We start from the raw sequence: 27,249 nt of genomic DNA, 5'->3' as shown, positions 1-27,249 counted from the left end.
AGAACCTTCAACAAGAAATACACAGACTTGATAATTTTTAATTAAAAAGATCCTTACATGGAATTATTTTTTTAAGTCTTTGTTATAATGTAGTCTGTAGAAACTCAACCTTCCTTAGAGACAGATTATCTTGATTTGAACATATCGAGCAGAACTCAGATTAGGAATCTCTGGTGTATCTCTCCTATGCAGGTAGAAAACACCTTACCTTCTTACCAAAGGTGAGGAAGTATCCTCAGTCATACACACAAGAGGACAAGCACACCTTTCAGACACCTCTTCACCTGTGCTAAATCACTAGCTTAATTTCAGAAGAAAGAGAAAATCACTGCAATATTCATGTCACTAAATTGGAGGCTCAGTGTAATATATGACAGGATTTTGTTTCTTTGCTGCCTAGATTCTCATCGGAGCAGTAATTGCCATGGGCTCAGCAGACCGAGATGGTCGTCTCCATCCTGGTGATGAGCTGGTGTATGTAGATGGGATTCCAGTGGCCGGCAAAACCCACCGATATGTGATTGATCTTATGCATAACGCTGCCCGAAACGGGCAGGTGAATCTTACTGTGAGGAGAAAGGTGCTACCCACGGGTGAGTGAAGGCTGGGAAAGGTGAAAGGAAAAACAGATCCCAATACTGGCAGCACAAACCAGTGCTGTTTTAAAAAAAATAGAGGAAATCAAAGTGAATGTTTGTGTCATTCTGAGAAAAAAATTATTGTAAATATGTGTCCCTTGATCCTCTGACAAAAATACTACAACTGAGTGTTGTTTCCTTCAGAAGTGGAAACATACTGGCAACCCCTGGTGTGATCATCATAAGTGCTCTGGTTTGTTCCATGCTGTCTCGGTCTGTGCTGTCTCCTTTTGTCCACTTCTGGGATTAAAAATTCACCTAAGTTAAAGCCATTTAAGCTGACTATGTCAATAAGAGAAGGGCTCAAAGACTGTTAACTGTTCTAGGGCAGGAGCTCATTTCACTCTTATATGTGTTTAAAGCCCATTTCTGGTCTCACTGATGTCATCTGGAATTTCCCACTGAACTGCAATGCAAGCTGGCGGAAAATCTTCTGTAGAGCACAAGGGCCGAATTCTTCTGTCAAGCAGACATATCCAGAAAATGAACCTAAGCCACTATGAAGTATTTGTAGTAAATTAGATGTTTAGACTAGCTCAGTCTCATATGCTGGAAAACATTGGAACCTTAAAAAATGCATGTGGCAGCATCTATTAAAGCTTTAATGGGAGAATTTGATGACCTTCCATTAGAACCATTGCTTACTTGAGGAAAGAAGTTTATTTAAGAACTTTTTGGTGAGTACACTTGTCTGAGGTACCAGAAATGAGCAAAACCACATTCCCAGCCTGTCCTGTCTTCTGCCTGCCCGTGCCCTAGATCCACTGTCACTGCCTGCGCCGTTCCCCTTCGCTCCTGTGCCAAAAAGCCGCCCTCCCACTCACCCTCGTCTTCGCAGTCCCCCTCCCACTGCGGCACCGCAGCTCCCTGCCAGCCGTGCTCCTGCAGGACTGACTTTCTTCTGTTACTGACTCCAGAGTCCTCCAGCCAGAAAGGTGCCCCTGCGCCTGGTGCGACGCCCCCTCGCAGCTCCCCCAGCGCGAGGAAAATGGCCAATAACCAAGGTAATAATGGCAAGCCCTCGCCGTCAGCACCGCTCCCGCGTCAGCCGCCGCACGCACTGCAGGCAGAGCTGGCACACAGCGGGTACCGGCCTTCGCTGCTGCTCATGAAATATTAAAGGCTCTACTAGCCACTCTGGGCTCCTGGTGCAGACAGTAAGCAAGCTGGTAAAACACCTGAAGTTATTCTTGGGCCTTGAGAGTGCCACACCAGGGAATGTGGCATGTAGCTCATTAATGTTTAAGCATTTCAGGAGCTGAACAGGATTTTAATGTGGTGTGATACAGCATAAGCTTTGTGGAAAAATTTAAAACAATTGATGTTGGGTGTGACTGAAAAATGATATGCTAATACATCAGGCCAATTGATTTCATGGGAATTTCTCACTAGCATGAATGTATACAAGAGAGGGATCTGGGCTTTTCCTTACCTGTCTGTAGCTGATAAACGTATCTTAGCTCTCACCTGGAATTACCATTTTTTACATATACTTACCCAGATCTGGAACAGAAAACCACAATTCATAAGATCTGGAAAACAATTTGATTAGGAAAATGTGATTTTTGGATTGAAGTGCCATTTTTTCACAGGCAGGAGCAAAATGTATTTTTTCTGATGAGTATCTATTGTACAGTTGACAGTCAAATAGCCATTTAAGCTTTTCTTCCTTTATCATTCTTTTTCTATATTTAATGGCATTCAATTGCATTTTTTCATGGCCAAATCAGCTCTTGGTCATTCTACAGGGTAAGAGAATTTCCTTTCTGTTGCAGCCATACTGACATAAACAATATTCAGCTTTCTGAAACATGACAGCCAGAAAATGAGAACTCTCTTGTCACTGACGATGGCATTTAGTTGCAGATTTGGTTCAATAACTCTTAGAGATTTTCAGGGGTATAATAATTGTTTGTTTTCCTTCCTCTTTATACTCTGTAATTACTTTATTTCATAGTTGCAGAAGGACTGCTAAAGAACACACCTGACTGAGAAAACAACAGCTTGTCCTTGGATGCTGTTTATTTTATTAATATATACACACACTGGAGATCTAATTTGCAAACTCTCTACCTAGGATGTATGTGTATATGTGGGAGCTCCTCATGTGTTCAGTAAAATTACTCTGCCACTTTTGTTGTTCCAAACAGAAAACATAATACTTACATTTATCTGAAATTTCTGTATTAAAACTGTCAATAAATGCTGATTTGTGTAAAAAACTTAGATCTGCAAAGAATATAAATCTTTTTTTCCCCATCTGGAAGTGTAAATTTACTGTTTTCAATTGCCAAAATGCTCACACTAAAAATGTGTAATCCCACAAGTTTTAACTTGTTTCCTGTTCTTGTTACTGTAAAGCAATACTAAAGTGTACATGGACTCCATTTTCACTTCTGCCCTTTTGAACTTGCTAAACAAGAGCATCTCCAAACCTTTAAATGACCACTGCTTCTGCTATGATACCCACAGAAAAACTACTTGTGATGATTTTTCATTGTATAACAGCTCTGCTTTTTGAACATTTTTTGAACAAGCTAATCAACTTGTAAGAAGAACATTATGCAGCTAATCCTAATTACTCTGTTAGCTCCCTGCTTAAATTCTTGTAATCCAAACACAAATAATTTTTTATTGGATTAGACAGTCACATTTTCCTCTTGATGACAGATCTACCAGCAGACAAGGGAATAGCGCTTGGTAATGTTTTTGCAATCCAGATAGACACTGTTTCTTACTTTCCTTTCTTGCAGCTAACGTAGCAGTCAGTGTTCATGCTTGCTTTATCTGATTGCCCTTGAATGTTCTGCATAGCTGTGTAGATTCCTGTCTCTCTGCATCTATTACAGCTCCTAGTTTAATACTTGGGGTAGTCTGGTGTGTAGACAGTCAGCTGTATTCACGTTGCATTAGCAAATGTAAGTCACAGAGCCACTGAGCAAGTCAGACTGTGACACTGGTGTGATTTATGTTGTAGGAGAACCCTGCCCAGAGAATGGCAGAAGCCCAGGCTCAGTGTCTACGCACCACAGCTCTCCAAGAAGTGACTACACGACTTATGCCAACAGTAATCACGCTGCCTCCGGCAGCACTGCTACTCCCCCCGAGGGCTTCGCGTCCCACAGCCTGCAAACCAGCGACGTGGTCATCCATCGCAAGGAGAACGAAGGCTTTGGCTTCGTTATCATCAGCTCCCTCAACAGGCCCGAGTCTGGGTCCACAATAAGTAAGTAAATCACATTTTTCAGTTCATCTTTCTCTGAGTTTGCCCCAAATTAAAAAAAAAAAAAAAAAAAAAAAAAAATTAAAACACCAATAGTTAATTTAAACCTATCTGCTAATAATATATCACTGCAGAGATTTTAACTGAAGATACTCTCAATGTTTATTCAGAGGCACTGCTTGTTTTGTCTTCAACAAAACTAAAGGTTATTCTGGCCTCTTGAGCCCTGTGTTTCCCACCCTTCTTTGACTATCAGAGTAATAGAGGATTGACTCACAAAGTAGACTTTCTGTTATTTTGTCTCAAAGAGATACTGTAAGTAACAAGTAGGGTTATGTGAATAAATTATTCTCCTACATGCAAGTGAATTAGACTTTTTTTAATAATCAAGATGAAGTTCAGCAAGTTGAAAAAAAGCTTAGATCACAGCAAACCCTATGACAACAGCTATCCAATTACAGGACTGCAGAAGCAACTAGAAGTTGGGAGAACTTGTTAGATGAAGCTGCAGAGAGACTGACTTAATTGGGTGGAGTATAGACAGCATAAAAATTACAGCTGAGTATGGGGGATAGGTACCTTCTCTGTACTCAGTAGTACTCAGGTGGCAAGATCTGCCCTTAATAATTATAGCTCATTTTCTGTTCAGAAAACTAGTTTTCTCTGTGAGTCAATTTTATTGCTTTAATATAGACATCTGGTGCCACTTGAGCTGTCCTGGGTACATCTAGGGAGAGGTCAGACAGGTGTGACACAGGACCTACAGAAGACTCAAACCCAGGTAGTGGCAGCTGGAGCCACAGGGACACCTTTGGGTATTTCCAATGACATTTAACCCAATTGAGGCCTCTGGAAGAAGAAAGCATTATATTGAGCAACAGCCTCACACCCCACCAAATAATGCTAACCACAACAGAAAAACCAAGAGAAGTAAGATGATTTATCATTTTGTAAGTTGAAGCATAATACAATGCTTTCCCTACACTAAAATATGTTTTGAAAGAACTCTTCTTTTGCCTGAAACTGGTTCCTGACAAAATAAAATCACAATTTCAACTTCAAGGTCAAATATCACACTTCTAAATTCATACCTGAAAAGCAGCTAAGAGAGTACTGGGAAAACCTTATCTCAACTTATCGCAAGTTACCTCAGAAAACTTTTTTGCAGTATATCATGGTCATGCAATTATTAAAAGAGTTGCTCTTCATGCTACCTCAGCTGAATTTTAAAACTCCATGATTTCTGGAATTAATATTGTAACAAAATCATAGCTAATTAGCCTCTTAGGAATCTGAGTTTTCACATTACTGAATATAATAGCCAAAGAACTGGAAGTTCTTTGCAGAAGATCAGAAAAGAAAAAAATAATCAATTGTAGTACATACATGTTAATCAGTTAAGTCAGTCATTATTTTTTTCAAGAAAATTATTTCATAGAGAGAATTTGTGGTTGGGGCAGATGGAGAGGGAAAGGGGAGAGGAAGAGAAAGAGAAGATTCTCAAGCAACCAAAAATTCTGTGACTAGAATAGTCTCTTGAAGACTACAGACCCAGGTTCAAGATCCTGTTTTGCCTCCTACCCTCCAACATGTTCTTTCAGTACTTTTCTTTCTCCACAAGCAACTGTGTAAGTAGACATTTTTGACGCTCAGTTGAACATCTCCAATAGTAAAGGGAAATGACAGCCTTCTGTGGAAGTGACAAGAGAATTTAATCAAATAATGGCTGCATTGAATTTCAGTGATCCCCAAAAATACCAAATCCTAAGTTTACAAGAACAGTGAACAAAAAATTACATTTTCTGTAGACAGTGACAGAAAAGACAAGAAAATACCCTTCCTATATAAATTCTGTTACAAAACTGTAGTAGAAAAAATATCCTGAAAATTACATCATCTGTCATCAGTAATGAAAGCAATCTAAAAATTATTGATTCTTTCTAGAGGTTATTTTCTTTACTTAATATTTATTTGGCTGAAGTAATTTGAGCTTTATTAACAGGAGCATAGCCAGTAGATTGAGGGAAATTATTATCCCCTTTTACTCAGCACTCACTGGCATCCATTCAGAATATAACATCTAAGTTTTGGGCCCTTTGGCAGAACAGGGAAACTCTCCTGAGGTACCTTCTATCTTGAAATAACACAAAATCCTTTTATTGAAATGCACAATCAGGGGTAGAAAGCATAGCAACGGTAGGAAAATATCAAATGGCTATAGGAAGTACAATGTCCAAAATATATGATACATCACTATCAAAATGTGAACCTGCATGGCACCACGCTAACACCTTGGTAGGTACTCCTTCTCATAGCAGCAATATGTTAATTGGGTGAAATATTGTGCTCTGGTTCCAGTGTCCCTTGTTTCAGAGGCAGTGCACTTGTTGTCAGCTCCAGTATCCCCATGTGGAATGATCTTTTGCAGACATGCATGCACAGAGTAATGTTAATGCTGTAATTGCAAAGCAATTCTGAAAAATTCAAAAAGGGCAAGATAGGTCAAAAAAGGGAACATCATGTAGTGCCAGACACTTTTAGGAGGAGCAGCACCCAGGAAGTTGTCTCACTGGGAGCATCCTCAGGGCAAAGTGAAGAAGCATTCCTTTGATTTAAGAATGTTTATTTCAATAACTCTATTCCCTCCTCTACTTTCTTGCAAAAGCAAGACTTGAGGTCTTGGAAGAATAAGTATCATCACCACTTTTACTCAGAAAGGCAATTAATTATGCACTGAAAGTATTTTCCTTTTGTTGAAATCACACTTAAACTGTATTTTACAGTCCAACAGATTACAACAGCTTTTGTGGAGTTCAGGAGCAAGCACTTTGTGTCACTAGGTGCATGTGCTTCAAGTATTGCTAAAACTGAAGCAGTCATTCCAGCAAGGTTGCTCCTGGCTACAGAGCTGCAGGTTCATTAGTTTGCTGCTTTGCAGTTGGCCTGAAGCTGAAGGAGTTGCACAAAAGCTGACCTTCTGTTTGCCAGGAGAGTTTGCTCTGTCTGTGCAGCTGTAGGACCATCCCATGAAGTCACAGTAGCAGTACTCCAGCTGAGTCTCAAATCCCTTTTCCACCCTCTGGTGGGGTGTGGGCTGCACTGCTCCCACGCAGCCTCTTAGAAGTGCTTCATGCTCCTTCTGACCTGAGAATGAGCCATGAAAGGCTCAGGAGCTCCCAGAATTGGAGATGAAACTCTTTTTCCAAGAGGTTTAGGGTCCTGGTCAGCTGGTTTGTTGTTACAGTTGGTTTATGGGCCAGCCTTTGCCGTGCAGAAATTTTCAAAATATTAAAAGCTGTTTTTTTACTATTGATAGACACAGAGTGAGGGCAGACTACAGCCATAATTAGGAAACTATTTTTTTGCATTTTGTGATGGGCAGCACTGTCATAGCTGTCAGTTTGATAAATTAACATTAAGTACTTTGGAGCCAGCCTTTAGATATGAATGTCATTTTTCCTTACTGGTACTTGCTTAAACATCCAATTCTTGTGGCACACTTATTTTCCTGTGTCTATAATGGTAGAAATTTTGTTTCCCCTTTGTCAAAGCATTGCTTGGGATGTTCTCTAATCCAGCACAGGGGATTATCTTGAACTGAACTACAGTTCTGATATGGGGAGATCAGGAGTGGAAAACGAATGACAAGGATTGAATGAAGAGATTTTACAGGGCAAAGCAGGGGCATAGAAAAGGTCAGCCATGCTTCAAAACTGTATCAGTAAAAGGAGATAAAGAGGATAAATAAAGAGCTGTGCTTGAGTGGTATATCCAGGAGCAAGTCATTTTGCCTAGTGCAGCACGCAGAGGAACTTGGAGTGCTAAGAGATGAAGACAAGAAAATACACCTGTCCAGGCTCCTGACCTATTTTTAATGAAAGGATTAACTTCCACTGCCTCTAAAATATACTATTGTGCTTTCCCCCAGATCCTGTTCCAACATTAAAGGGGAATATGGCTCTCATCCCTTCTCCACACATGAGAAATTAGAGCTAAAATACTTAAATTTAAGAAATTAATCTACACTTAGCATTACATTTAGGGAAGTATTTTTAGGGTATCAAGATAATTTCAGTATCTGTGCCCTATGGAAAAGCATTTACAGACTTCTGGAGATGACCAGAATGAGATTTCTGTCCCAGACTTTTATGGAGTAAACTTGTCTCTGCCTACTTCATATCTTCCTGATATTTTTAATTTTTGTGTTTGGTATGCAGCTTCATCTAAAATAAGTACTAAAATAAGTGATTCCCTGTAAATCACTTTACATTGTAATTTTTTTAGAGAGAAAGCATGTGTTGTAAACAGACCTACTTAACTCACAACTTCCAATGAATTGGAAAATTGGCAAGATTTCCAGGAATTTTACTGTAGCAGGTACTGTCAATTAGCACAGTTATTAAGTGTAAACAAACTGAAAATGCAGGCCTAATCAATAAAAAATTTTCAAAAAATTAGTCTGTACACACTTGTTATGATCTTCCTCCTGCTTCACAAAAGAGGAGTTGTAGATTTAATTTGCCCCTACACTGCATGTGCCAGTGCCTGCTGGATTTTGAAAACATGATAAAACAGAGTCTAATGAAAGAAGTTTCTTTCATTTGTCAAAACATGCAGTTTTAACTAAAAAACATAAATCTAAGATAAACCTCTGCTGACTGCAGAAAACAGTGTTCTGAATAAGTCCCATTCAGCCCAGAGTTTCTTAAAACTCCTTACAGTTTAGAGATAAAAACCAGTTTATCGATCAGTGATAACTGTGTGATCTGAGTTGTTTGTGCAGCAGTTTCACCTATGATTTTCCTGGGTAAGATGGTGGTTAGGGACATAATTTTATGCGACCAATCTTCAAATTCTAAAGGATACAGAGCTTTGGAAATTAGGATGTCTGTCTACCCAACCTAGGACATTTTTGGAGCATAGCAGTGAAAACCCACCCACAGTGTGCATCCCCCATGGAAGATACTTGCAATCTGTGGGCAAGGAATCTGGATTCTCATTTCTATGCAGCTGTGATACTCAGGTTTAAGCTGTTCTGCCTCTTCAGCTACAAAATCACACCTTCTAAGTATGTTTAAGAGATAGTAAAACTTGCAGCTGAAAGAAATTTCTATGTGATTTAGTTTCTCAAATCAACATAAGCAATTTTCATAGTGAAATAACCTTAAGAGGTCAAAGAGGTTTTTAACATCATTAAAATACATTGCTGGAGTTTGCAGGCATGAAATATTCAATTGTCTATTTGATATTTTTTGGAGATAAATAATGGAGGATCTTAACTGCATTACTCCCCTCTCTAGATGATTTCTGCCCTCCAGAGTATTTCTGAATACATTATTTGGACCTACAGGTGTTGCTCGTGTTTTCAAAGAGCAAATACTGTGAATTTTATTAGCACAAACCCATCAAGTGAACCAAGGTTTTTCTAATAATTCCACAGGGCCCACTTTGCTTTCATTAGAAGCATGAATTAAAATCTATAAGTTCCATTATTTTTTCTTAGATCTTCAGCTTTCTAAGGTATGTGCACTCCTTCCCACTTAGCTTCTTATGCCTGTGCTATGCAAGCAAATTGCTCCATGTCAGCACAAAATGGGATGTTCCCATTTATAGATTCATTAATCTTATAAAGAAAAGGGATTATTTTCACATGCAAGTATGCAGCATGTCACAGATGTCTATTTTCCAAATAAGTGTCACATAAAATATCATATCAATATCAGGAAATTTTTTTTTATCCCTGATGGAAAGTCCACCATATTCAAGTTTTCCAAAATTTAGATTTTTCCATAGCCATGAAATTACAGGTGTTTATATTTAATATATTCTTCCAATTAAAATCTGATATGCTGGAGCCTGTTGGTTGAATGAGAACTCATTCATGTTTAGAGAATTGAGAATATAAGAAATATTCATTTGATCAATGTGTAACATTGAAAAGGACAGCTGGCTCAGGAAGGCTCATTTGCTTGGCTTACTGTCTATATCTGTTAACATTAGAAAACATTGCAAGAATTTATCTGCCAGAGGGTTTTAATAGATAAAGCAGAGGTCAGATTTTTTTTCCCTTAACTGATACTTTTTGACATTTAGCTACTATATAGAGGGGAAATCTGGAAAGTTGCTGTCTAAAAAACATAGTCTCAACATTTGTATCTAGAAATACTGAATAGATGTAAAAAAAATTCTGGTGTAAATCAGAAAAGCCTTATATATGGTAATGTTTTCTTAGAATTCACTCTTTTTGACTTGTGGGTCTTTCAAATGAGGAGAAATTATTTTCATATTAAAAAAGCAAGAGGCTGAGAGATATATCCGTCTTGTTGAACTTATTCATCAATGGTCTGTGTGAATGGACAGAGAGTACCTCCAGCAAGTTAGCTGATGTTACAAAACTGAAAGCTCTGCTGGCCAGACCTGGGCAGTCTGGAGAGTTGTGGGGACGGGAACTTAATGAAGTTCAAACAGGCAAATGCAAGATTCTGCATTAAGGGAGAAATAAACCCAGGCACCAGCACAGGCTGGAGTTGACTTGTGGAAAGCAGCTCTGTGGAGATGGACCTGGGGGTCCTGCTGGACAACAAGCTGCCCATGAGCTGGCACTGTGTCCCCGTGGCCAAGAAACATAGTGGTGTCTTGGGGGGCATTAGGAAGAGCATTGCCAGCAGGTCAAGGGAGGTGATCCTGTCCCTCTACTCAACCCTAAAAAGGCCACATCTGGGGTGCTGTGTCCAGTTCTGGGTTCCTCAGTCATAAAAGACATGAAACGACTGGGGAGGCCCCAGTGAAGCACTAAGAGGGTGATTAGGGAACAGGAACGTCTCTCTTAGAGGAAAGGCTGAGAGAGCTGGGCCTGTTCTGCCTTGAGAAGAGGTGGCTGACAGGGGCTCTTACCATTGCATACAAATATCTCAAGGGTGAGTGTCAAGAGAGTAGAACCAAACAATGGGCATTTGGAACAAACTGAAACACAGAAAGTTCATTCTGAAAATCTTCTTTCCTCTGAAAGTGACTGTGCACTGGACCAGGCCCCCAAAAGGTGGTGAAGTCTCCTTCTCCGGAGATATTCGAAACCCATATGACTCAATCCTGTGCAATTTGCTCTGAGTGAACCTGCTCTAGCAGGAGGTTGAGCTATGTGATCTCCAGAGGTCCCTTCAAGCACCCTCCTGTGTTTCTGTGGTGATATATGGTGTTAGAAGCAGTATCTGTATTCAGCAACTGCTCTGGGTTTGCGTACGGCTGACCCAAGCATATGGACACTCAGGTATAATGACACAAAATTTGTTCTCTGTTCTGGTGGTAACGGCATGCAGATGTGGTAAACATATTCATTTGAATAATGGAGAGCAAAAGTGGGTGGTTTTTATCAAATAAAAATATTAATATAGAGAAAATGTAAGTTTCTGAAAGGAGACCTTATCCACTTCCTAAATGCAAAGATTTATTTTGAATAATTTTGTCTTTTATTTTTTAAATTTAATTTATCTCTAATGAGCTATGAGCTGATCATTGCACGATTAAATACAAACTGGGAAAGCCTCAGCTGCTACATGCCAGCTCTGGGTCAGTTTGTGTTGTAATGCTGTAAATACCTGAGCAAGATTTAGGAGGACAGATTAATGACTTCAAATATCATAGAAGCTTTGGTGCTCTCAGGATTCAAATCTTCCCCAAGTCACAAAATTTTGAAAAATACACTGCAGAAAAGTTACGTTCCATTGTAAGATCTTTTGTTAGATAAGGTTTCTGCAGCAAGGGTACTCTCTGCTGGATTATTTTGGGTCTAGGATTATGCTCACTCCTGAGTATCACATTTTGCATGACTTGATAGTACTGGAGAAAAAGACCCTCTATGTCTATTTTGAAGTCCTGTGTGGTTTGTATACATATAAATTCATTCTTACTAATTTCCCATATTTTCAACAATTAAAAATATGTATTAATATATAACCTAACCCTAATCCTTGTTTACAGTCATTTTTCCCTTGTAGTCTCATTCATTGTATAGTCTGAGAAAAGCAAGAAATTAATTGTTCTGCAAAAAGGCAGCTTGTTTTCTACATTCACTTTTAGCAAAATCAATGGGTTTCTTGAAAAAAAAAAAGTCACAAATCCAAGTCTTGCAGTATAACCTGCAGCTAATATTAAATGCTGCTCAGGTAACTCACTTATTTCAGTGTTTTGAAATAAGTGGATGAGATTGTCTGCGAAGTCTCATCCAGGCACATGTTGCCACTCTTCAATATATACATATGTTTGGAGAACAGCTTGTGGTGAATTGTTAAAAGAGGCATGAATAGCTTAGTAAAAATTTTTAAGGATAATAGGAAACATTTATCACTAGTCAGGCAATTTGGGACTTCTTTTAAAAGTTACATCATTAAATGCTCTGCTCAGATAAAAATAAGACACCGAAGATGCAATTTAAGAAAAAAAAAAAAAGTATTGTAAGTTAACAAAACCCTAATTAAATGCCAGACATGGGAGATTTCTTTCCAAGAAGAGAGCTGCCTTGGTCTCTCCTGCTGAGAGAGACCAATTAGCCACAGAGCTCCTTGCTGTCCCTTTGCTGTGACCAGCAGAAGAGAGGACAGCACCTACAGCAGACAAGACCTTTCCCAGGCATTGTGTCAACTTTCCCAGCCAAGGTTTTCTGATTTAATCAGCAATATGTACACCCCCATTAACTGATCAAATCCCTATTTGAATCCTTTTATTCTTCTGCCCCTCCAGAAGGTTGCCCCAAATTCTCTTTTGCAAGGTGTAGACAATGAGTTCATGGACAACTCCTTTGAGCAGAGGCTGTTTTCTGCTTCTGACTTCCATGCTTCCCTTCTCCAAATCTTTGCGAATTCATTGCTATGATTTTTGAGATGAGGATACTGAAACAATGAGCAATACTCAGACTTTAGGTGCATAGCAGTAACAAGCAATAGTTTGTTTCACTTGTTGCTCTTTTACAACTCTTAATGTCATATTGACTGTTTTAATGAGTTTATGTTTTAGAGAAGTAAGCACACATTTCAAGGTCTCTTGAGTGATAATAATTAATTTAGGACTCATCTCTGCTTAATCTTAGGTAGGGTTATTTTTTCCTTACTTGCATCATCTTGCATTTCTTTTCATGAGATCCTGTCTGCCACTTCAGTCAACCCACTCCCTACTGACAGTTTACAGATCTTCCACACTTGTTTTAGATGTGACTATTCTGAACAATAAAAATTATCCATTATGGAAATTCACAGTTCATTTCTACCTTTGCTCCTTAGCTTTTACCTAATTAATCTCCTGTGAGAGTAGCTCCTTCTTATCCCTTCAAAGTATTTCACCACCAAAGGCTCTCTCTAAAAATGGAAAGTTTTCTAACATATTTTAACATGGTTGTTTTTGTGAACAACCTACACATCAGATAATCTGCGTCCCTTAGAAGAATTTATGCTTGTAAAAAAAAGCCCTAAATAAATCCTCCCTTCTCAAGGAAGCATTTGGGACCATGGCAGCCAGGATATTGTGGCTTAGGAGGGCTCTCAGGCAGAGTTCCTCTAGGAAGAGAAGCAAAGAACAGAAACTCCTCAGGATAATATTACTGGGAGGGAAGGAGCCAGGAGATAAACATCTCCTCGTATTATCTAGAAATGTGCATAAACCAGTTTCTGCTGCTGTGGCCATGAACTCCTCTACTAAGTCCCTAGATTTGCCCGTAAAACCCTATAGAGCATAACAGTGTAACCTTGAATCAGATTCCTTCTGCAAAATTTTCCTGCACCCTACTTTGCAGCAAGATCAAATGGCAACATATGGCACCAATACAACCTGAGAAGAGGAACATTAAATCCTCAAATAGCAAAGTGGAGTAGAACACGTACCTTGACAGACACAAGTTTTTTTCTGTAAGTCACCTACTGTTGATCTTTTCATGACATGACAGAATGAAGGGAGTTCAGGGATACCAAAATATTTAGAGTAGATACCTTTATCAGGAAGCTGAGGACCATTAGGCTTAAAGGGAAGAAGAAAAGAACACCAAGTTCCTCCTCTTTCTCCCTCCCTTCCCTTGTTTCAGGATTTGGATCTGAACTAGACTCTCGTGGCTCTCCCACCTCCAGCTTCAATTTCAGCAGACATCTCAAACATGCAGACATCTGCTCTATTCACTTGTCAGGTACAAGAAGTCCAACAAAAATTTTTCTGCCTAATTAATAGGACTTCCCACCCCCTACCCTCCCACACCCCTTACTACTGAAATGATGTCTCTACTTAAATATTTAGGCTAGCAAAAACATCTTTAGGTTTAGAAATGGCAAGCGTGGAAATTTTAGTAGTGGTGTCTCTACCATATTTCCCCTTCTTTCTTACTACCAAAAATCTTACTTTTTTACATAAGACAGTCTCATTTTCAGATCTCCACTAATATATAGTAAAGACATGACAATTTCGGACCGATCTTTTATTACATATGCCAGAAACAGGCACATTTGAGTATTAGTTTAAGTGATTCTTGGTGATGCTTGAAGAACAGATTTGATGAAAGAAGCTCTTTGTAAACATAAACTGTTTAAGAGTCAAGTTACTTTTTTATTTGTTTGCTCACTGAAATGAGTGCATGGCAGTTATATGTCTGCATTAAGGTCAAAATAAACCTATTTTTTTTGTAGAAAGTGTGGCTATACATGTTTAGTATATTTTAAAAGATAGAAATGATTGACATTGTGACATAAATTAGGTGCTTATTTCCTAAGCAAAAATGCCTTTCTGAAGTGCATTAGTTGTGTCTGTAAAGCTGTGTTTTAATTTATATTTGTGCTTAAACCATAGTGGTAAAGAAGCATGCAGTTTGATTATGGCTTGCACTTCAGAGTACTCACTTATATTTTCAGTGTTCCAAAAATTAAGTTTTAATGCTGTAAACACCACTTACACCCATACTAGAAACAAAAGTCACTTTGAGATATGTCTATTGTGACTTTATATCAGACATGCAGTCTGTGTTAGTCACCAAAACCTTCAGTAAATGTTACCAGGATGCTGAGAAATTTCTTCTGCAGCAATGTATTCTGAAGACATCTCTGTTAGAGCTTTGGTTTATATGAGCATTGATAGCTTAGATATTTCCCAAAAAGTTTTTGAACCATCTTTTCTTTCATTTTTCCAAGTTCTCTGCAGATAATTAAATTTTAATGTTATATTATTTTTGAAAAAAGAAACACACTGGTTTTAAACACCGATTTAAAGGTGGATATTGAGGCTGAGCTGCTTTGTGCTGTTTTCCAAGACTGAAGTGTGGGACTGCAGAGGAATACTCAAACCATTAGGATATTAATAGACTATATAGTCATTTAATTGTGATAAGCATATTTATGAGTAGTTGAGAGAAAGAAAAATAGCGTGCTCTTTGGGGAGCCTAGAGAAAATACTCAGCTATAGCATGTGCATTTAGTTAAAAACCAGAAGATAATAGAGTAGAAACACTGGTCAAAAAATCAAAAACAATATTTATAAAATTCAATGGAAAATGAAGGAAGAGATAGAACAAGAGCGTGGATGGAGTAAACAGAAAGGTGAAGAACCACAGAGAAGAGCAAAAGGAGAAGCTTTATTCTGCAATGTTTTGAGAAGAGGGCTGAGATGTTTTGATGTAGTACATAGTACATGTCTATGTACTCACAGCAAACTGTCAATTAAATTCTATTTATTTATTCTTAATACCTAATTAGAGAGCTGCACATCTCAATAAATCTTCGGTATTATTTCTACTTATCAAAAACATATTTGAATGGAGGAGAAAAATTTCATGTACCCTGGGCATTTTCAGTAACAATTTTTTGTATATAAAATAAATAATATTTTTGGTGCCTCTATTGCAAAATACAAACAAAGAAATTCTGTAAACTAGGAGGTGGGAGATAATTTATGACTGCTACATATTGTATAAATTTATCCCCTTTCCCTGTTTTCATGCCTTATTGTTTTCCTGATCTGATTATTAGGTTTGAAAAATAGCTGAATTATAAACTTATTTTGGACTTCATATGTATAGGCCATGTGTATATATGCATCTGGATTCTGAATTTTTAGTGAAAAAACACAGCACTGTGTTACTGCAAATGACATTGCATGAGAATTTATATTCTTATATGCTTTTACACAAGCTGTTTTTTAATTCATATAGGACTTCCTTCTAAAATGAACTCATTTTCTTTCATTTGTGAACATCACCACTTGTTTCAGCACAAGTTAACTGTGTCTATTGTCTCTTGTCTAGCTGTACCCCATAAAATAGGGCGGATAATTGATGGAAGCCCTGCGGATCGCTGTGCAAAACTTAAAGTTGGAGACCGGATCTTAGCTGTGAATGGCCAGTCTATTATTAACATGCCTCATGCAGATATTGTGAAGCTAATTAAAGATGCAGGTCTCAGTGTAACTCTTCGCATCATTCCTCAGGAGGGTAAGTCAATGGCCCTTAAAGACAGGAAGAAAATTTTAAGTAGCCTCTAATTAGCTTAAATTATGTCACCACTTGAAAGAGCATCTTTTGTTCTCCTTCCTCCGCTGTAATGTGCAGCACACCAGAATTATGAGCTTAGAACTAGCTCAGATAGGATCTGAATTCTTGAAAAGGTTTCAAGTTATGAAAGGGGTATTGAAAGCAAACCTGGAGAAACCAGCGAGAGAGAGAAAGAGGATGTTACAGTCTTTTGCAAGAATTGTCTTCTACATGGAAAAGCACTCTACAAGAGAGCCAAGTTTTGAGTTCGTTCCCTTATACCTTGCTATAAGCCAAGCCAAAGTTTGACAACGTGATTCACAAGAGACTGCAATGGCTGTCACCAGGCATGTTCAGCTACCAGCTACGTGTGACAAAAAGTGATGTGAAGGAAGAGTTCAGATTTGGCAGTTTCCTCCATCACTATCACATAGTGATACATCACTGTAAATGCACAAGGCAGGAAATAACTGAACCCTGAATTATCTCATTTCTAGGGTGAGAATAAGGGGATAGACTCATTATTCTGGTCATTGCTCCACATCTAATCAGTGAAGATCTTTTGATGTTGGTTCCTTGAGGTTTGGCGTTGATTTCAGGGCTTTTTTTAGTTTAACAATGTGCTGTACTGCTGCATGAATTGTACCACATTAATGAGACCATGTCTTTATATCTCAGCAACAAATACCAGTAGAGCTGGGAATGACACACAGAAAGTAATGGAATTACTTAATGATCCATGGCCCAGTTAGATGACCTTCACCTTATGCTGCTGCATCCAGCAAGAGGACAGGGAAATAGCCTGACACTGATCACAGACTGCAACTGAAGGAACTCATCTACTTTGTTAAATGAATTCAGTTAAAGGGAAAAACACAAACGTACACAAATTTAGAATTCACATCAATTAGCACTCGTGTAATTACTGGAGGTCAGCTGTGCAGGCATCTAAAACAAGTGTGATACTTCATACAGTCTGTTAAGTTTGTTTAAGCTTCTCTGGTATCCAGGTTAAATGACATCATTAATAGTTTAATGTTAGAGATGGATACATTAAATTATAGAAAAAGAAGAGATGCAGCTGAGTCGCAGTACTACAAGATGTTTTCAGGTGCTAGTGGTGAGAAATTATCTGTGCCAAGGCACAGCTTCCCTGTGTGACTGTGTGACATTGGACACCTCATTTGCCTTCTGATATTAGCTTCTCAGCTTAGAAAAATTGGTAAAAAATCTAATACCTCTGTAATATACTTTCAGGTAAAAAATACCATATAAATGCAAAGCAGTTTTAGAAGCAGCTCATGATTTGACCAGTTCATCCATAGTTATGAGAGTAATGTAGAAATGAGGGACAACATTTCCAATCTTCCTCTCTAAAACTTGCAATACAAAAGAGACTCACAGATGCGAAATGGGCAATTGCAGCCTTAAGCATAGTAATTACACAGGCAAGTATTGCTTATGCCTGTATGAGGAGTGTTTTAAGTGCAAATATACAAGCTTTTTTTTTTTTTGACAATTAATCCTAAATTGAAAATATTTTCAATAAAGTAGACAAAATTTTATAATAATTGTGAGCATAAATTAGATAAGTGGAGAATATGCACCCATAGGGGAAAACCCACACATTAAAAGTTTAAAAATAAACCACATAAAAATTAAAACTAGATTTAAATGTAAAAATAGGTAAGATCTGTATCATGTGTTGCTATTGCTGTTAGGGATGCTCAGCCATATGTGTGTCCATTTTGTTTGTTTTGCACCATGCCACACTGGTCTCACTCCTTCTGTTGCAAGCAGGAATCGAAAAAACATGTTTGCCTTTGCTGTTGATAATGCAGGAACTTCTGCAGTGCTCTGTCCTCCTGTAGACAGTCTTTCTCATTTTCTCATTTCTCACACTGGTCTCACTCCTGTTGCAAGCAGGAATCGAAAAAACATGTTTGCCTTTGCTGTTGATAATGCAGGAACTTCTGCAGTGCTCTGTCCTCCTGTAGACAGTCTTTCTCATTTATGACTCCTAATAGGTAAATGGTGAACAGGACTGTGCTAGTGTGTTGGAAGAAATACATTTGATATGAGCTGAGTACCAAATGTGTCTCCCCCCAAGTCCAGCAGGAAGCCTGAATGAAGATTGGCATCTTTTATTTATAGCAAAGCAACAAAACCATATTTCCTATGCCAATCTCTCTGTCTTTTTGAATTTTGTGTTGTTTGGAAAGAATGATTCTGTTTTTCTGCACTGTTCCTATGTGGAACCTTAGTTATTTGACATAATACAGTGAAATAAAGTATCATTTTAAATGGTTGGTCAGAATTTATTGAGATTGGGTTTACTGTTCACAGTTCCCAAAAATTTAAAGACAGGAAACTCTTGATGAGTTCAAAGACAGCAGGAACTAATGTAAGGACACCAGTGTTTTAGCTTTTGTGACAGGTCCATCATCCCAAACAATGGAGAAAGCAGTAAAATGTCCATTCTCTCAAAATGATTTTTTTTTCTAAATGGAAAACATTTCAAATATCTTGTAGTTGTGCTAAGGCATGTGAAGGTCATGGAGGTGATTCAGGACAGCCAGCACAGCTTTACCAAGAATAAGTCCTGCCTGACTAACCTAGTGGCCTTCTACAATAGAGTAACTACATCAGTGGGCAACAATGGACAAGGGAGGAGCTGTACATCTCACCTATCTGGACCTCTGTAAGGCCTTTGACATGGTACCCCACAGCATCCTTCTCTCTAAAGTGGAGAGAGATGAATTTGATGAGGGGACTGTTCAATGGATGAGCAGGTTGAGGGAGGTGATTCTGCCCCTCTACTGTGCTCTCATGAGACCCAGCCTGGAGTTCTGAATCCAGCTGTGGGGTCCTCTGGACGTGTTGGAAGCAGTCCAAAGGAAGGTCATGAAGATGATCAGAGGGCTGGAACGTCTCTTCTATGAGGAGAGGCTGAGTGAATTGGTGTTGTTCAGTCTGGAGAAGACAAGGCTCCAAGGAGACCTTATTCTCACCTTCCAGTACTTAAAGGGGGCTTATAAGAAATATGGCCATAGACTTTTTAGCAGGGCCTGTTGTGATAGGACAAGTGATCTTACAGCTTTGAACGAAAAAAGGGTAGATTCAGACAGATATAAAAAAGAGATTTTTCTTTTTTTATGATGAGGGTAATGAAACACTAGAACAAGTTGCCCAGAGAGGTGGTAGATGCCCCATCCTGGCATTCCTGTCAAAATTCAAGCCCAGGTTGGACAGGCCTCTGAGCAACTTGGTCTTGTTGATGATATCCCTGTTCATTGCAGGGGCGTTGGACTAAACAGTCTTTAAGTGTCATTCCAACCCAGGCTGTTCTGTGACTCCATGATTCTATCATTCTGTCATTCTGTGATCAGTAATTCTGTGCTTTAAAAGAATATGTGAAACATGGAAGCAATTTCCCTTGTTCAATTGTGTTTTAAATAATGACAGTGTCAACCAGAATTATAGAAGTCACCAAGATTTTGGATCCCACAAACTATCAAAAGGAAACCATTAGGTTCAAATGTCTTAAAATCTAATTACAACCTGAGAGAGTAAAAGCGACAAAGAATAAATTTGCAGACGTAACGTGTGACCAAAAATTATTATTGTGTACCTTTGCCCTTTATTAAATGCTGTACTGTAACAGGTCTTTAATCTCTATCTCCCCATTATGCAGAGCTGAACAGCCCAGCCTCGGCCCCCAGCTCGGAGAAGCAGAGCCCCATGGCCCAGCAGCACAGCCCCATGGCCCAGCAGAGTCCCCTGGCGCAGCAGAGCCCCGTGGCCCAGCACAGCCCCGTGACCCAGCCTCCACCTCCACAGCCCCTCCAGCCACAGGGCCACGAGAACAGGTTTTGCATTTTCTCAATGGTCTTTTTTTTTTTTTTTTTCCTTGTATGTTAGTCTGGAGTGTAGGAAGATATTTTTACGGTGGGTTTAATCTCTGGTGTATCATTTACCAGCCAATTTCTCATATGTAATTTATGCATATACATTAGCAGATTTATCTGTAATGGAAATGGAATGGTAGGGGGACAAAAATTTTCTGGCCAGCTGTATTAAATGCTGTTTATATAAAAAGCACACACAGGCTGTGGTATGACACAAGTTTCTGTGACCTCCAATCAACACTGTTTAGTCTTTGTATTATTTTTTAGCCTGTTAAACGAGGCTGATTGCACTGACTGTCTTTATGCTAATTTCAGTAAACAACACATATCATCAAGATCCTCTTCCCCAAATGATGCTAGCAACAGGATTGTAACTTTTCTCTTCTGGAAAGACTTGAGTTGACTTATGATTCAGACACTACATCCTCTAATTCTCCTTGCTTAACAGATGTAGTACTTTCATTTGCCCAGAATTATTTTCTTTCAGTTAGTCATACTGTGAAAATTACTTTGCCTTATATTTCATTGGGTACTTTCTCCAAAAGCGATCCCCTCCTAGAAGACATATGTTTCTGACAAAATTCAATACAAAGTTTTCACAAAAGTCATTTCATACTATTGAAAGTCAGTATTAAATATCTGTTAAATTGGGAATTTTCAGATGGGAGCAGAAAACTGTATTAATTAAAGTTCCAGAAAGAAATTTTGTAATAACTTTACTGAAAGGTGTAAGCTCTAATTGCTCATGTCACCATTTACATATTCAGAAAAAATTACAGTACCTCCATCTGTGAATAAAAACATCATCTTCTGAAATGCAGCTGTGGCCATATATTGGGAACCTGACTAAAGGTGATTCTTATTTCAGAAAAAGGTCAACTCTTGCTCAGTATTATTTTCCACTAGATTTCATAAGCTAGATTACAGCTTGTTTGTACAGCCTCATACATTGTTTCTTTACCAAAATAAGATTTTAAAACTCTTAGGAATATTAACTAGTTTTTTTTTTTACTTCCAATATTAAGGCTCAGTATCACAGTAAGTTTGTCCTCCATCTTCTTTTTACAGGATCATAATACTGAGTAAAGAAAGAAAGAGACTTGAATGTATGCATGCAGGTCTTACTAATCGTGGCATCAGTCTATTTTAATCTTGTCAGAAACATCAAAGGAAAATAGTTCTATTTTTTTTTTGTGTCTGGTTAGACATTCAGATCATTAAAACTATTGTGTAGGAAGGTTAGCCATAATTTCACAGCAACTACATTAATAAATTAATGAAATTTTGAAACATATCAGACAATTTGAAACATTTAGATTCAGATTACCTTTTTATATATAAATCAACATAACTAAAAACACTGCTGTCATTTTTCCAGAGTGTAATTTTTGTAATCAATAAGTGCATTTCAAAATCACTTTCAAAGGCTATATGCTTATCTGGATCTGTATGTGTCCATGAACAGACATGGTCCCTTGGTTGACTGAAAACAGCCAGTCCATTATTAAAGCAGAATTTGAAATGTCTATTTCCTGTACAGGAAAGAAATATTTCCTTTGGCACCTAGGGAAGAGTGTAAGAATATCCACTCTGTGAACATTTTTGTTAAAATATAACCTAAACCACTATTACAGAATTACCTTGCTAAAAGTGTTCAGGACTTTCTTTGTGCCTCTTTAGCACACCACATGGCTGAGGTAGGGAATTTTGCCATAAGGAATGTTCTTTACTTCACCCTGAAGTGCCATTATGTGCTGATTTCCATGTGCTAAGGGAAATTCCACTCTGAATAAAGTAAATAACTAGGCACTGTATCTTAGAAAGTCACATTTTCTTTCAAATTTTAGGACCCATCTCCCTGTAACCATTTACCAGCTAAAGCAATATTTTACTTGTTATTAATTCATTATAACCAAATTTACTTTCTTTTCACCTTGTGATATTTCTGTGCATAACTACTGACATGAATTTACTGACATAGCTTTTGTCCAGATAGCATCATAGGGAGTGTACAATAAAAATAATGCACACTATATTAACAGATGTTATATCAAAGAATGCCTTTCATTAAAAAGGTAACAGTTAAGACAAAGAATTTATCCTTTTTTAACCTTAAGAAGCTCACAATAATATTTTATGTCGGTGAAAGGGGATATACACTGGACTGATATTCCACTTATTCAATAGAAATATTAATTTTGGAAAAAAACACTTTATAAACTCAGTGAATTATTTTGTAGTGAGTATAATGGGTGTTTTCACATGTAGTTTCATCTTCATTATAGGCAAAGTGGGAATCAAGATGCTTTTTCTGTTCCTGTCCCTTTGAGTCTACTCCTGATGTCACGGATACAAGCTGGAAAATTGCATAGTATGACCTGAGGGAAAATTGCTTATGCCCATGTTTCAAAAGCGCTCACTGTTTTCGGATGCCTCGACTGTTTACCCTTGAGAGTTTTGCTTCTCTGTGAACATTTGTTCCATGCAATTTTGCAGCCAAGCATCTGGCTTTCACTCCTCAGTATTGCATGCAGTGCATATTCCTAATGGTCTGCTACTGTCTGAAACTGAGCCATTGTGCCTTCCTCAGTTACAGGTCAGAAGTAAAAGCCAGGCAGGATGTGAAACCTGACATCCGGCAACCCCCGTTTACAGACTACAGGCAATCCTCCACGGACTACCGGCAGCCCCCGCTGGACTACCGGCACCCCCCGGTGATGGATTACCAGCAGCCACCGCCGCTCGACTACAGGCAGCCCCCGCTGATGGACTACAGGCAGCACTCCCCCGACACCAGGCAGTTCCCCCTGTCCGAGTACAGGCAGCCCCAGGTACAGGCAGCCACGCTCAGAGCACTCCTTCCTACACAGAAGGCAGCAGGATCAGTAGGGACAGGTCATGGGTGTTGGTAAGGAAGATGCCACTGTGGAAGGAAAAGGCACATTAAAGGGTTTTACTCTGAGTTACTACTTCTCTGTAGAGGAAATTACTTCCAAGCCATTAATATTAATGTATAACTGTGTGATCTGTAAATTAACATTGCATTTATAATTGTGTGGCTGTAATATTAAATGAATGCCATTTTTAAGGTACTGGAGAGTTGAAACAAAAATTCTAACATAAAAAGCGTTGTCATCAGCTGAGGAGTTTTTTTCATTCTTGGGACATATTGATCAAACAGTGGGTGTTCTTAGGTCAGACTGCATTTCTACATTATTGAAAATTAAGATTTTATCTAATTGGAATAAATAAATAAAGGAATGAAAATCCTGAGTTATAAAATTAAATTTCTGTTGGTAAGAGTTTGGATGAGTAGAAACTAGCCCATGCAACTAGTTTCTTTGACATCAAGCATGATCTGACAAATTCAAAGAGATGATGAGTTAGATGAAGAGTTATGGTACCTTGGACAAGATTCCTCTGATGACAGATATTTACTGACAGGTTTGAAGTTTGAGGATTTAGCTGAAAGTTCAGACTTTGAAAAAGACCTTCCTTTCTCCTTACATAAAGGCAGGAAAAACAGAGGTCAAAAAGTATTAGATAGGAGACTGTAAACTTCTGGACACTATATGCTAGAACCATGTATAGGTGGTTTTTATGTCCATATTTTCAAAACCAGACCCGTAAACCATATCAAGAAAAATAGTGAAATTCCTAAATGGGATCCAGAGAACCTTATGAAAATACTGTGCATTTCAGTATCTAAATAGCAAATCTCTATCCCCATGTGCATACCTTATAAGATGCTTCTTAGCATCTAGAGCAATGCTTGGGTTGGCTGTTTCCTAGCACCTCCAGTTTAATTCTCTAATCAGTAGACTGCACAACCCAAGCTTTCTCTTTCTTTTCTCCTGCTCCCATGGATCTTGCACTCTTGGCTGACAATGGATCAGAAGCTACATCAAAATTTCCCTCCCAGACCTCTCTATGGACCTTTGCTTATATCAAAGTGGATCAATACGTATTTGAAGAGATCAATTTTAAAGTTTTCTTGAATGTATACCACAATGCCCATATAGTTAATTCTTTCATTTTGTATTTGTTTGTACAGGACTTTGATTATTTCACTGTTGATTTGGAGAAAGGAGCCAAAGGATTTGGGTTTAGTATCCGAGGAGGAAGGGAGTACAAAATGGATTTGTATGTGTTGAGGCTAGCAGAAGATGGACCAGCAGTAAGAAATGGAAGGATGAGGGTAAGTAAAATACATTGTGACATTTTTTTTCGACATTTGGTGTTGGGGTGATGGGGTCAGAGAGAAAGCGCTTTTTTCACCTCTGATCAGATTTTTTAAAATAATGCCAAATACCTCTTATAAAATAAGCTCATTCTGTAAGCATTCAAGAAATTAATTGATACATATAGTAGACCCCTGTAGTTTCTTCACAAATAAATTATTACTTCTGGCTGATAATACCTTTACCATGTTATAAATTTTCGTCATTATTATTTTCACTCTTATCTAAGCAACTTAAAAATCTCAGACAAAGTTTGGTGTTTCTTAGATAATAATTACAGAATTAACTTTTAGGTCTCTAATCTCAAAAGCAAAGTGATCACTATAGGACATGTATTAGATAATTATGAAACCAAAGCCCTTATCTGTGTTTTACTAATTTAAGCAAGTCACCTTTGTATTGTTTGCTAAATTTGTTTATTGATCTTAATCTTGTTTGTAGGGATCATGGTTTAAAAAAAGCACAAACACACAGTCTATACAGGAAAAATAACCTAATCAAAAATAGAGACTTCAATCTGTCCAGTTGTGATAAAGACAAGGTATAAATTCATCCAGGCCTGCTGATACTTTGCAGAATTGTGAGTACAGAAAAAGGAGAAGGAAAAAATATAGGCAAGACTACCAAGAGTCAGTATAAAAAGTTGTTTATGTATCTAATTAGTGCAGTCATGATCAACTAATATTTAATTTCAAAGATGGAAAATGAAAATTGTGTTCTGTACAGTGGTAAGAACAGATTTTACAAATGTCATGGTTGTTGCACTTATTCTGTTTCACAGCCTAAACAATCTGATCAAATTTGATGTCTTACTGGAAGAGCACTGTCTTTCTGTGTATAGCTCAGGAGTTTTGCTGTGTTTCAAATGACTCTTAACTTGGCCACTTGGTAGAATTGCAAAATTCAGTTAGTCCTCAGTTGTATCATGGAGTGCAAGCCCCTGGCACTGGCAGCATCAACAAAAGCAGTTCCTGTGTCAGGAAGGCCAGTGGGGCAGTCAGGGAGGCAACTGATAATGGAGATATACTCCCACTGCATTTTTTGTGTGAAATACAGGTGATTTTGTGCTGCAGCTGGAACTTTAGCTTTAGAATATCTTCTCTGGTCTTCATTCTTTCCTTTATTTTAGTATTATCATTGTCTGCTGCTCTTAATGAGAAGCCATATGCAAGATGTACATTAGTAGCTATAATGTGATTAAAGACAGAGAAAAAGCTGTGCTTTTTATAAGCTCTGGAACCACATATTTGGAAACATATGGCTAAGAATACAGAAAAAATAAAAGAACACCTTTGAAGAGGGTTCATTTCAAATAATAGCCTGTATTAGGTAGAAAATGAACATTCAAATCTGTGCACCATTTAAACAAACTAGTACTAAGGAATGAAGTTAGATTATTCACTCTGTGAATAGCCAAAATATAGAAAATATTTAACATGAATATGGATTGTGTTTTTTTCAATTGCATTAGGAAAAGTTCTGTATGCTTTAATGAATAATGCTAAAATAGTTCCTAAAATATCTTGGTTTAAAGCTTTTTCATTGTAGTGGCCACAACATAGAGCCTAACATAATAAGTGTTATTCTGACCAGATAGCTGTAATTGGGGATTTTTCTCCCTTTTAAAAGCATCATTCTTTAGAACCAGTTCTACCATGCATCCTTGTCACTGAGTGTTCTCTTTTATTCTCCTGCCTCACAGACATTTTAACCTGACAAATGGGTTTGGAACATGAAAGATTTTTATATTCAGTGACCTGTGACTGATGGACAGCAGAAGCTCAAGAAACAGCTTCAAAACAAAAATAGAAAAAAATAGAAGCAAAAGAAAAAGAAATATTGTTGAAAGAAATATATTACATAGGAAGGTGGGCAAAGGAAGCAGAGTTCTGTACCCACATTTCCTTGCCTTCGTTTACATCAGCTGTTAATAATGCAGGTTCATTCACCCTTCTTGGCTGGTTGTTGCATCTCTGTATCTCTCTGTTTCACAGAGAGTGCATCTCTGCAGCAAAACATGCAAAAATCAGGGCAATGCTTCTTGCTTTAGATGCCATTGTTCTTAAAAACATGATTCTCTGAGCCTAGGCTTTCAGCACTGAGGATAGCAAACCGTGCTTTTGTGGTAGGATCTTACCAGAATACTTTCCAGCTAAGAGTCATTCTGATGACTTACTTGTCTCCATTATTGTTTTGCTTGCTGTTTCTTCCTCCTTGAACAACCTTCTTTAATTTAACTGAAACTTTACAGAGAAACATTGAAGCAGATAGCACAAGGTGGAGGTCATGCTTATGAAAGGAAACAATACACATAACTCCAGCCCTATTCCCAGTCACAAAACCAAGAAGAGAAAAATAAAACCAGATAAGTTGTTGTAAAAAATAGATCATATAATGAAACATGTTACCTCTAGGGCACTTAGATGTAATAAGCAAACATATTCCACAAATAACTTTTTGTATTCAATCTACATATAGCCAGCAAAAGTCCCGATAGAGATTCAGTCATATTGATACAAAGCTCCCTATTTTACAGAAATAAATAAAATAATTACCTTAAAGTAATAGAGCTGAAGCTATACTAGTGGTTTTATAAAATTGTATAATTGAAGAAATGAAAACTCAAACTGAAAACAGCTCTGGGTGAGGAAGTCAAAGTCTGTGTGTTTACTCTATTAGTGGGCACTGCAAAACCACAGTGTTAGAATGAGTCCCAATAGCTATATTCCACTTGGACATGTGTTAAAAA

The 27,249-nt window shown here is 38.0% G+C and overlaps 1 protein-coding gene across 1 annotated transcript in view; it reads left to right on the top strand.

Annotated features, from left to right (window-relative positions):
* The window catches only part of MAGI2 (membrane associated guanylate kinase, WW and PDZ domain containing 2), a 701,810-nt gene that overhangs the window by 636,228 nt on the left and 38,333 nt on the right, over positions 1 to 27,249 (top strand). The window contains exons 15-21 of the mRNA XM_053977427.1: positions 401 to 593; positions 1,556 to 1,642; positions 3,616 to 3,864; positions 16,127 to 16,312; positions 20,046 to 20,220; positions 22,850 to 23,090; positions 24,314 to 24,457. Of these exons, the coding sequence (XP_053833402.1) occupies positions 401 to 593; positions 1,556 to 1,642; positions 3,616 to 3,864; positions 16,127 to 16,312; positions 20,046 to 20,220; positions 22,850 to 23,090; positions 24,314 to 24,457 (1,275 nt within the window). The remainder of the gene's footprint in view (positions 1 to 400; positions 594 to 1,555; positions 1,643 to 3,615; positions 3,865 to 16,126; positions 16,313 to 20,045; positions 20,221 to 22,849; positions 23,091 to 24,313; positions 24,458 to 27,249) is intronic.

The sequence above is a fragment of the Vidua macroura genome, chromosome 5 (genome assembly GCF_024509145.1).
Source record: "Vidua macroura isolate BioBank_ID:100142 chromosome 5, ASM2450914v1, whole genome shotgun sequence".
Lineage (NCBI taxonomy): Eukaryota > Metazoa > Chordata > Aves > Passeriformes > Viduidae > Vidua > Vidua macroura.
Note: the sequence above shows the minus strand (reverse complement) of the source record. Positions and strands in the feature narration are given on the sequence as shown.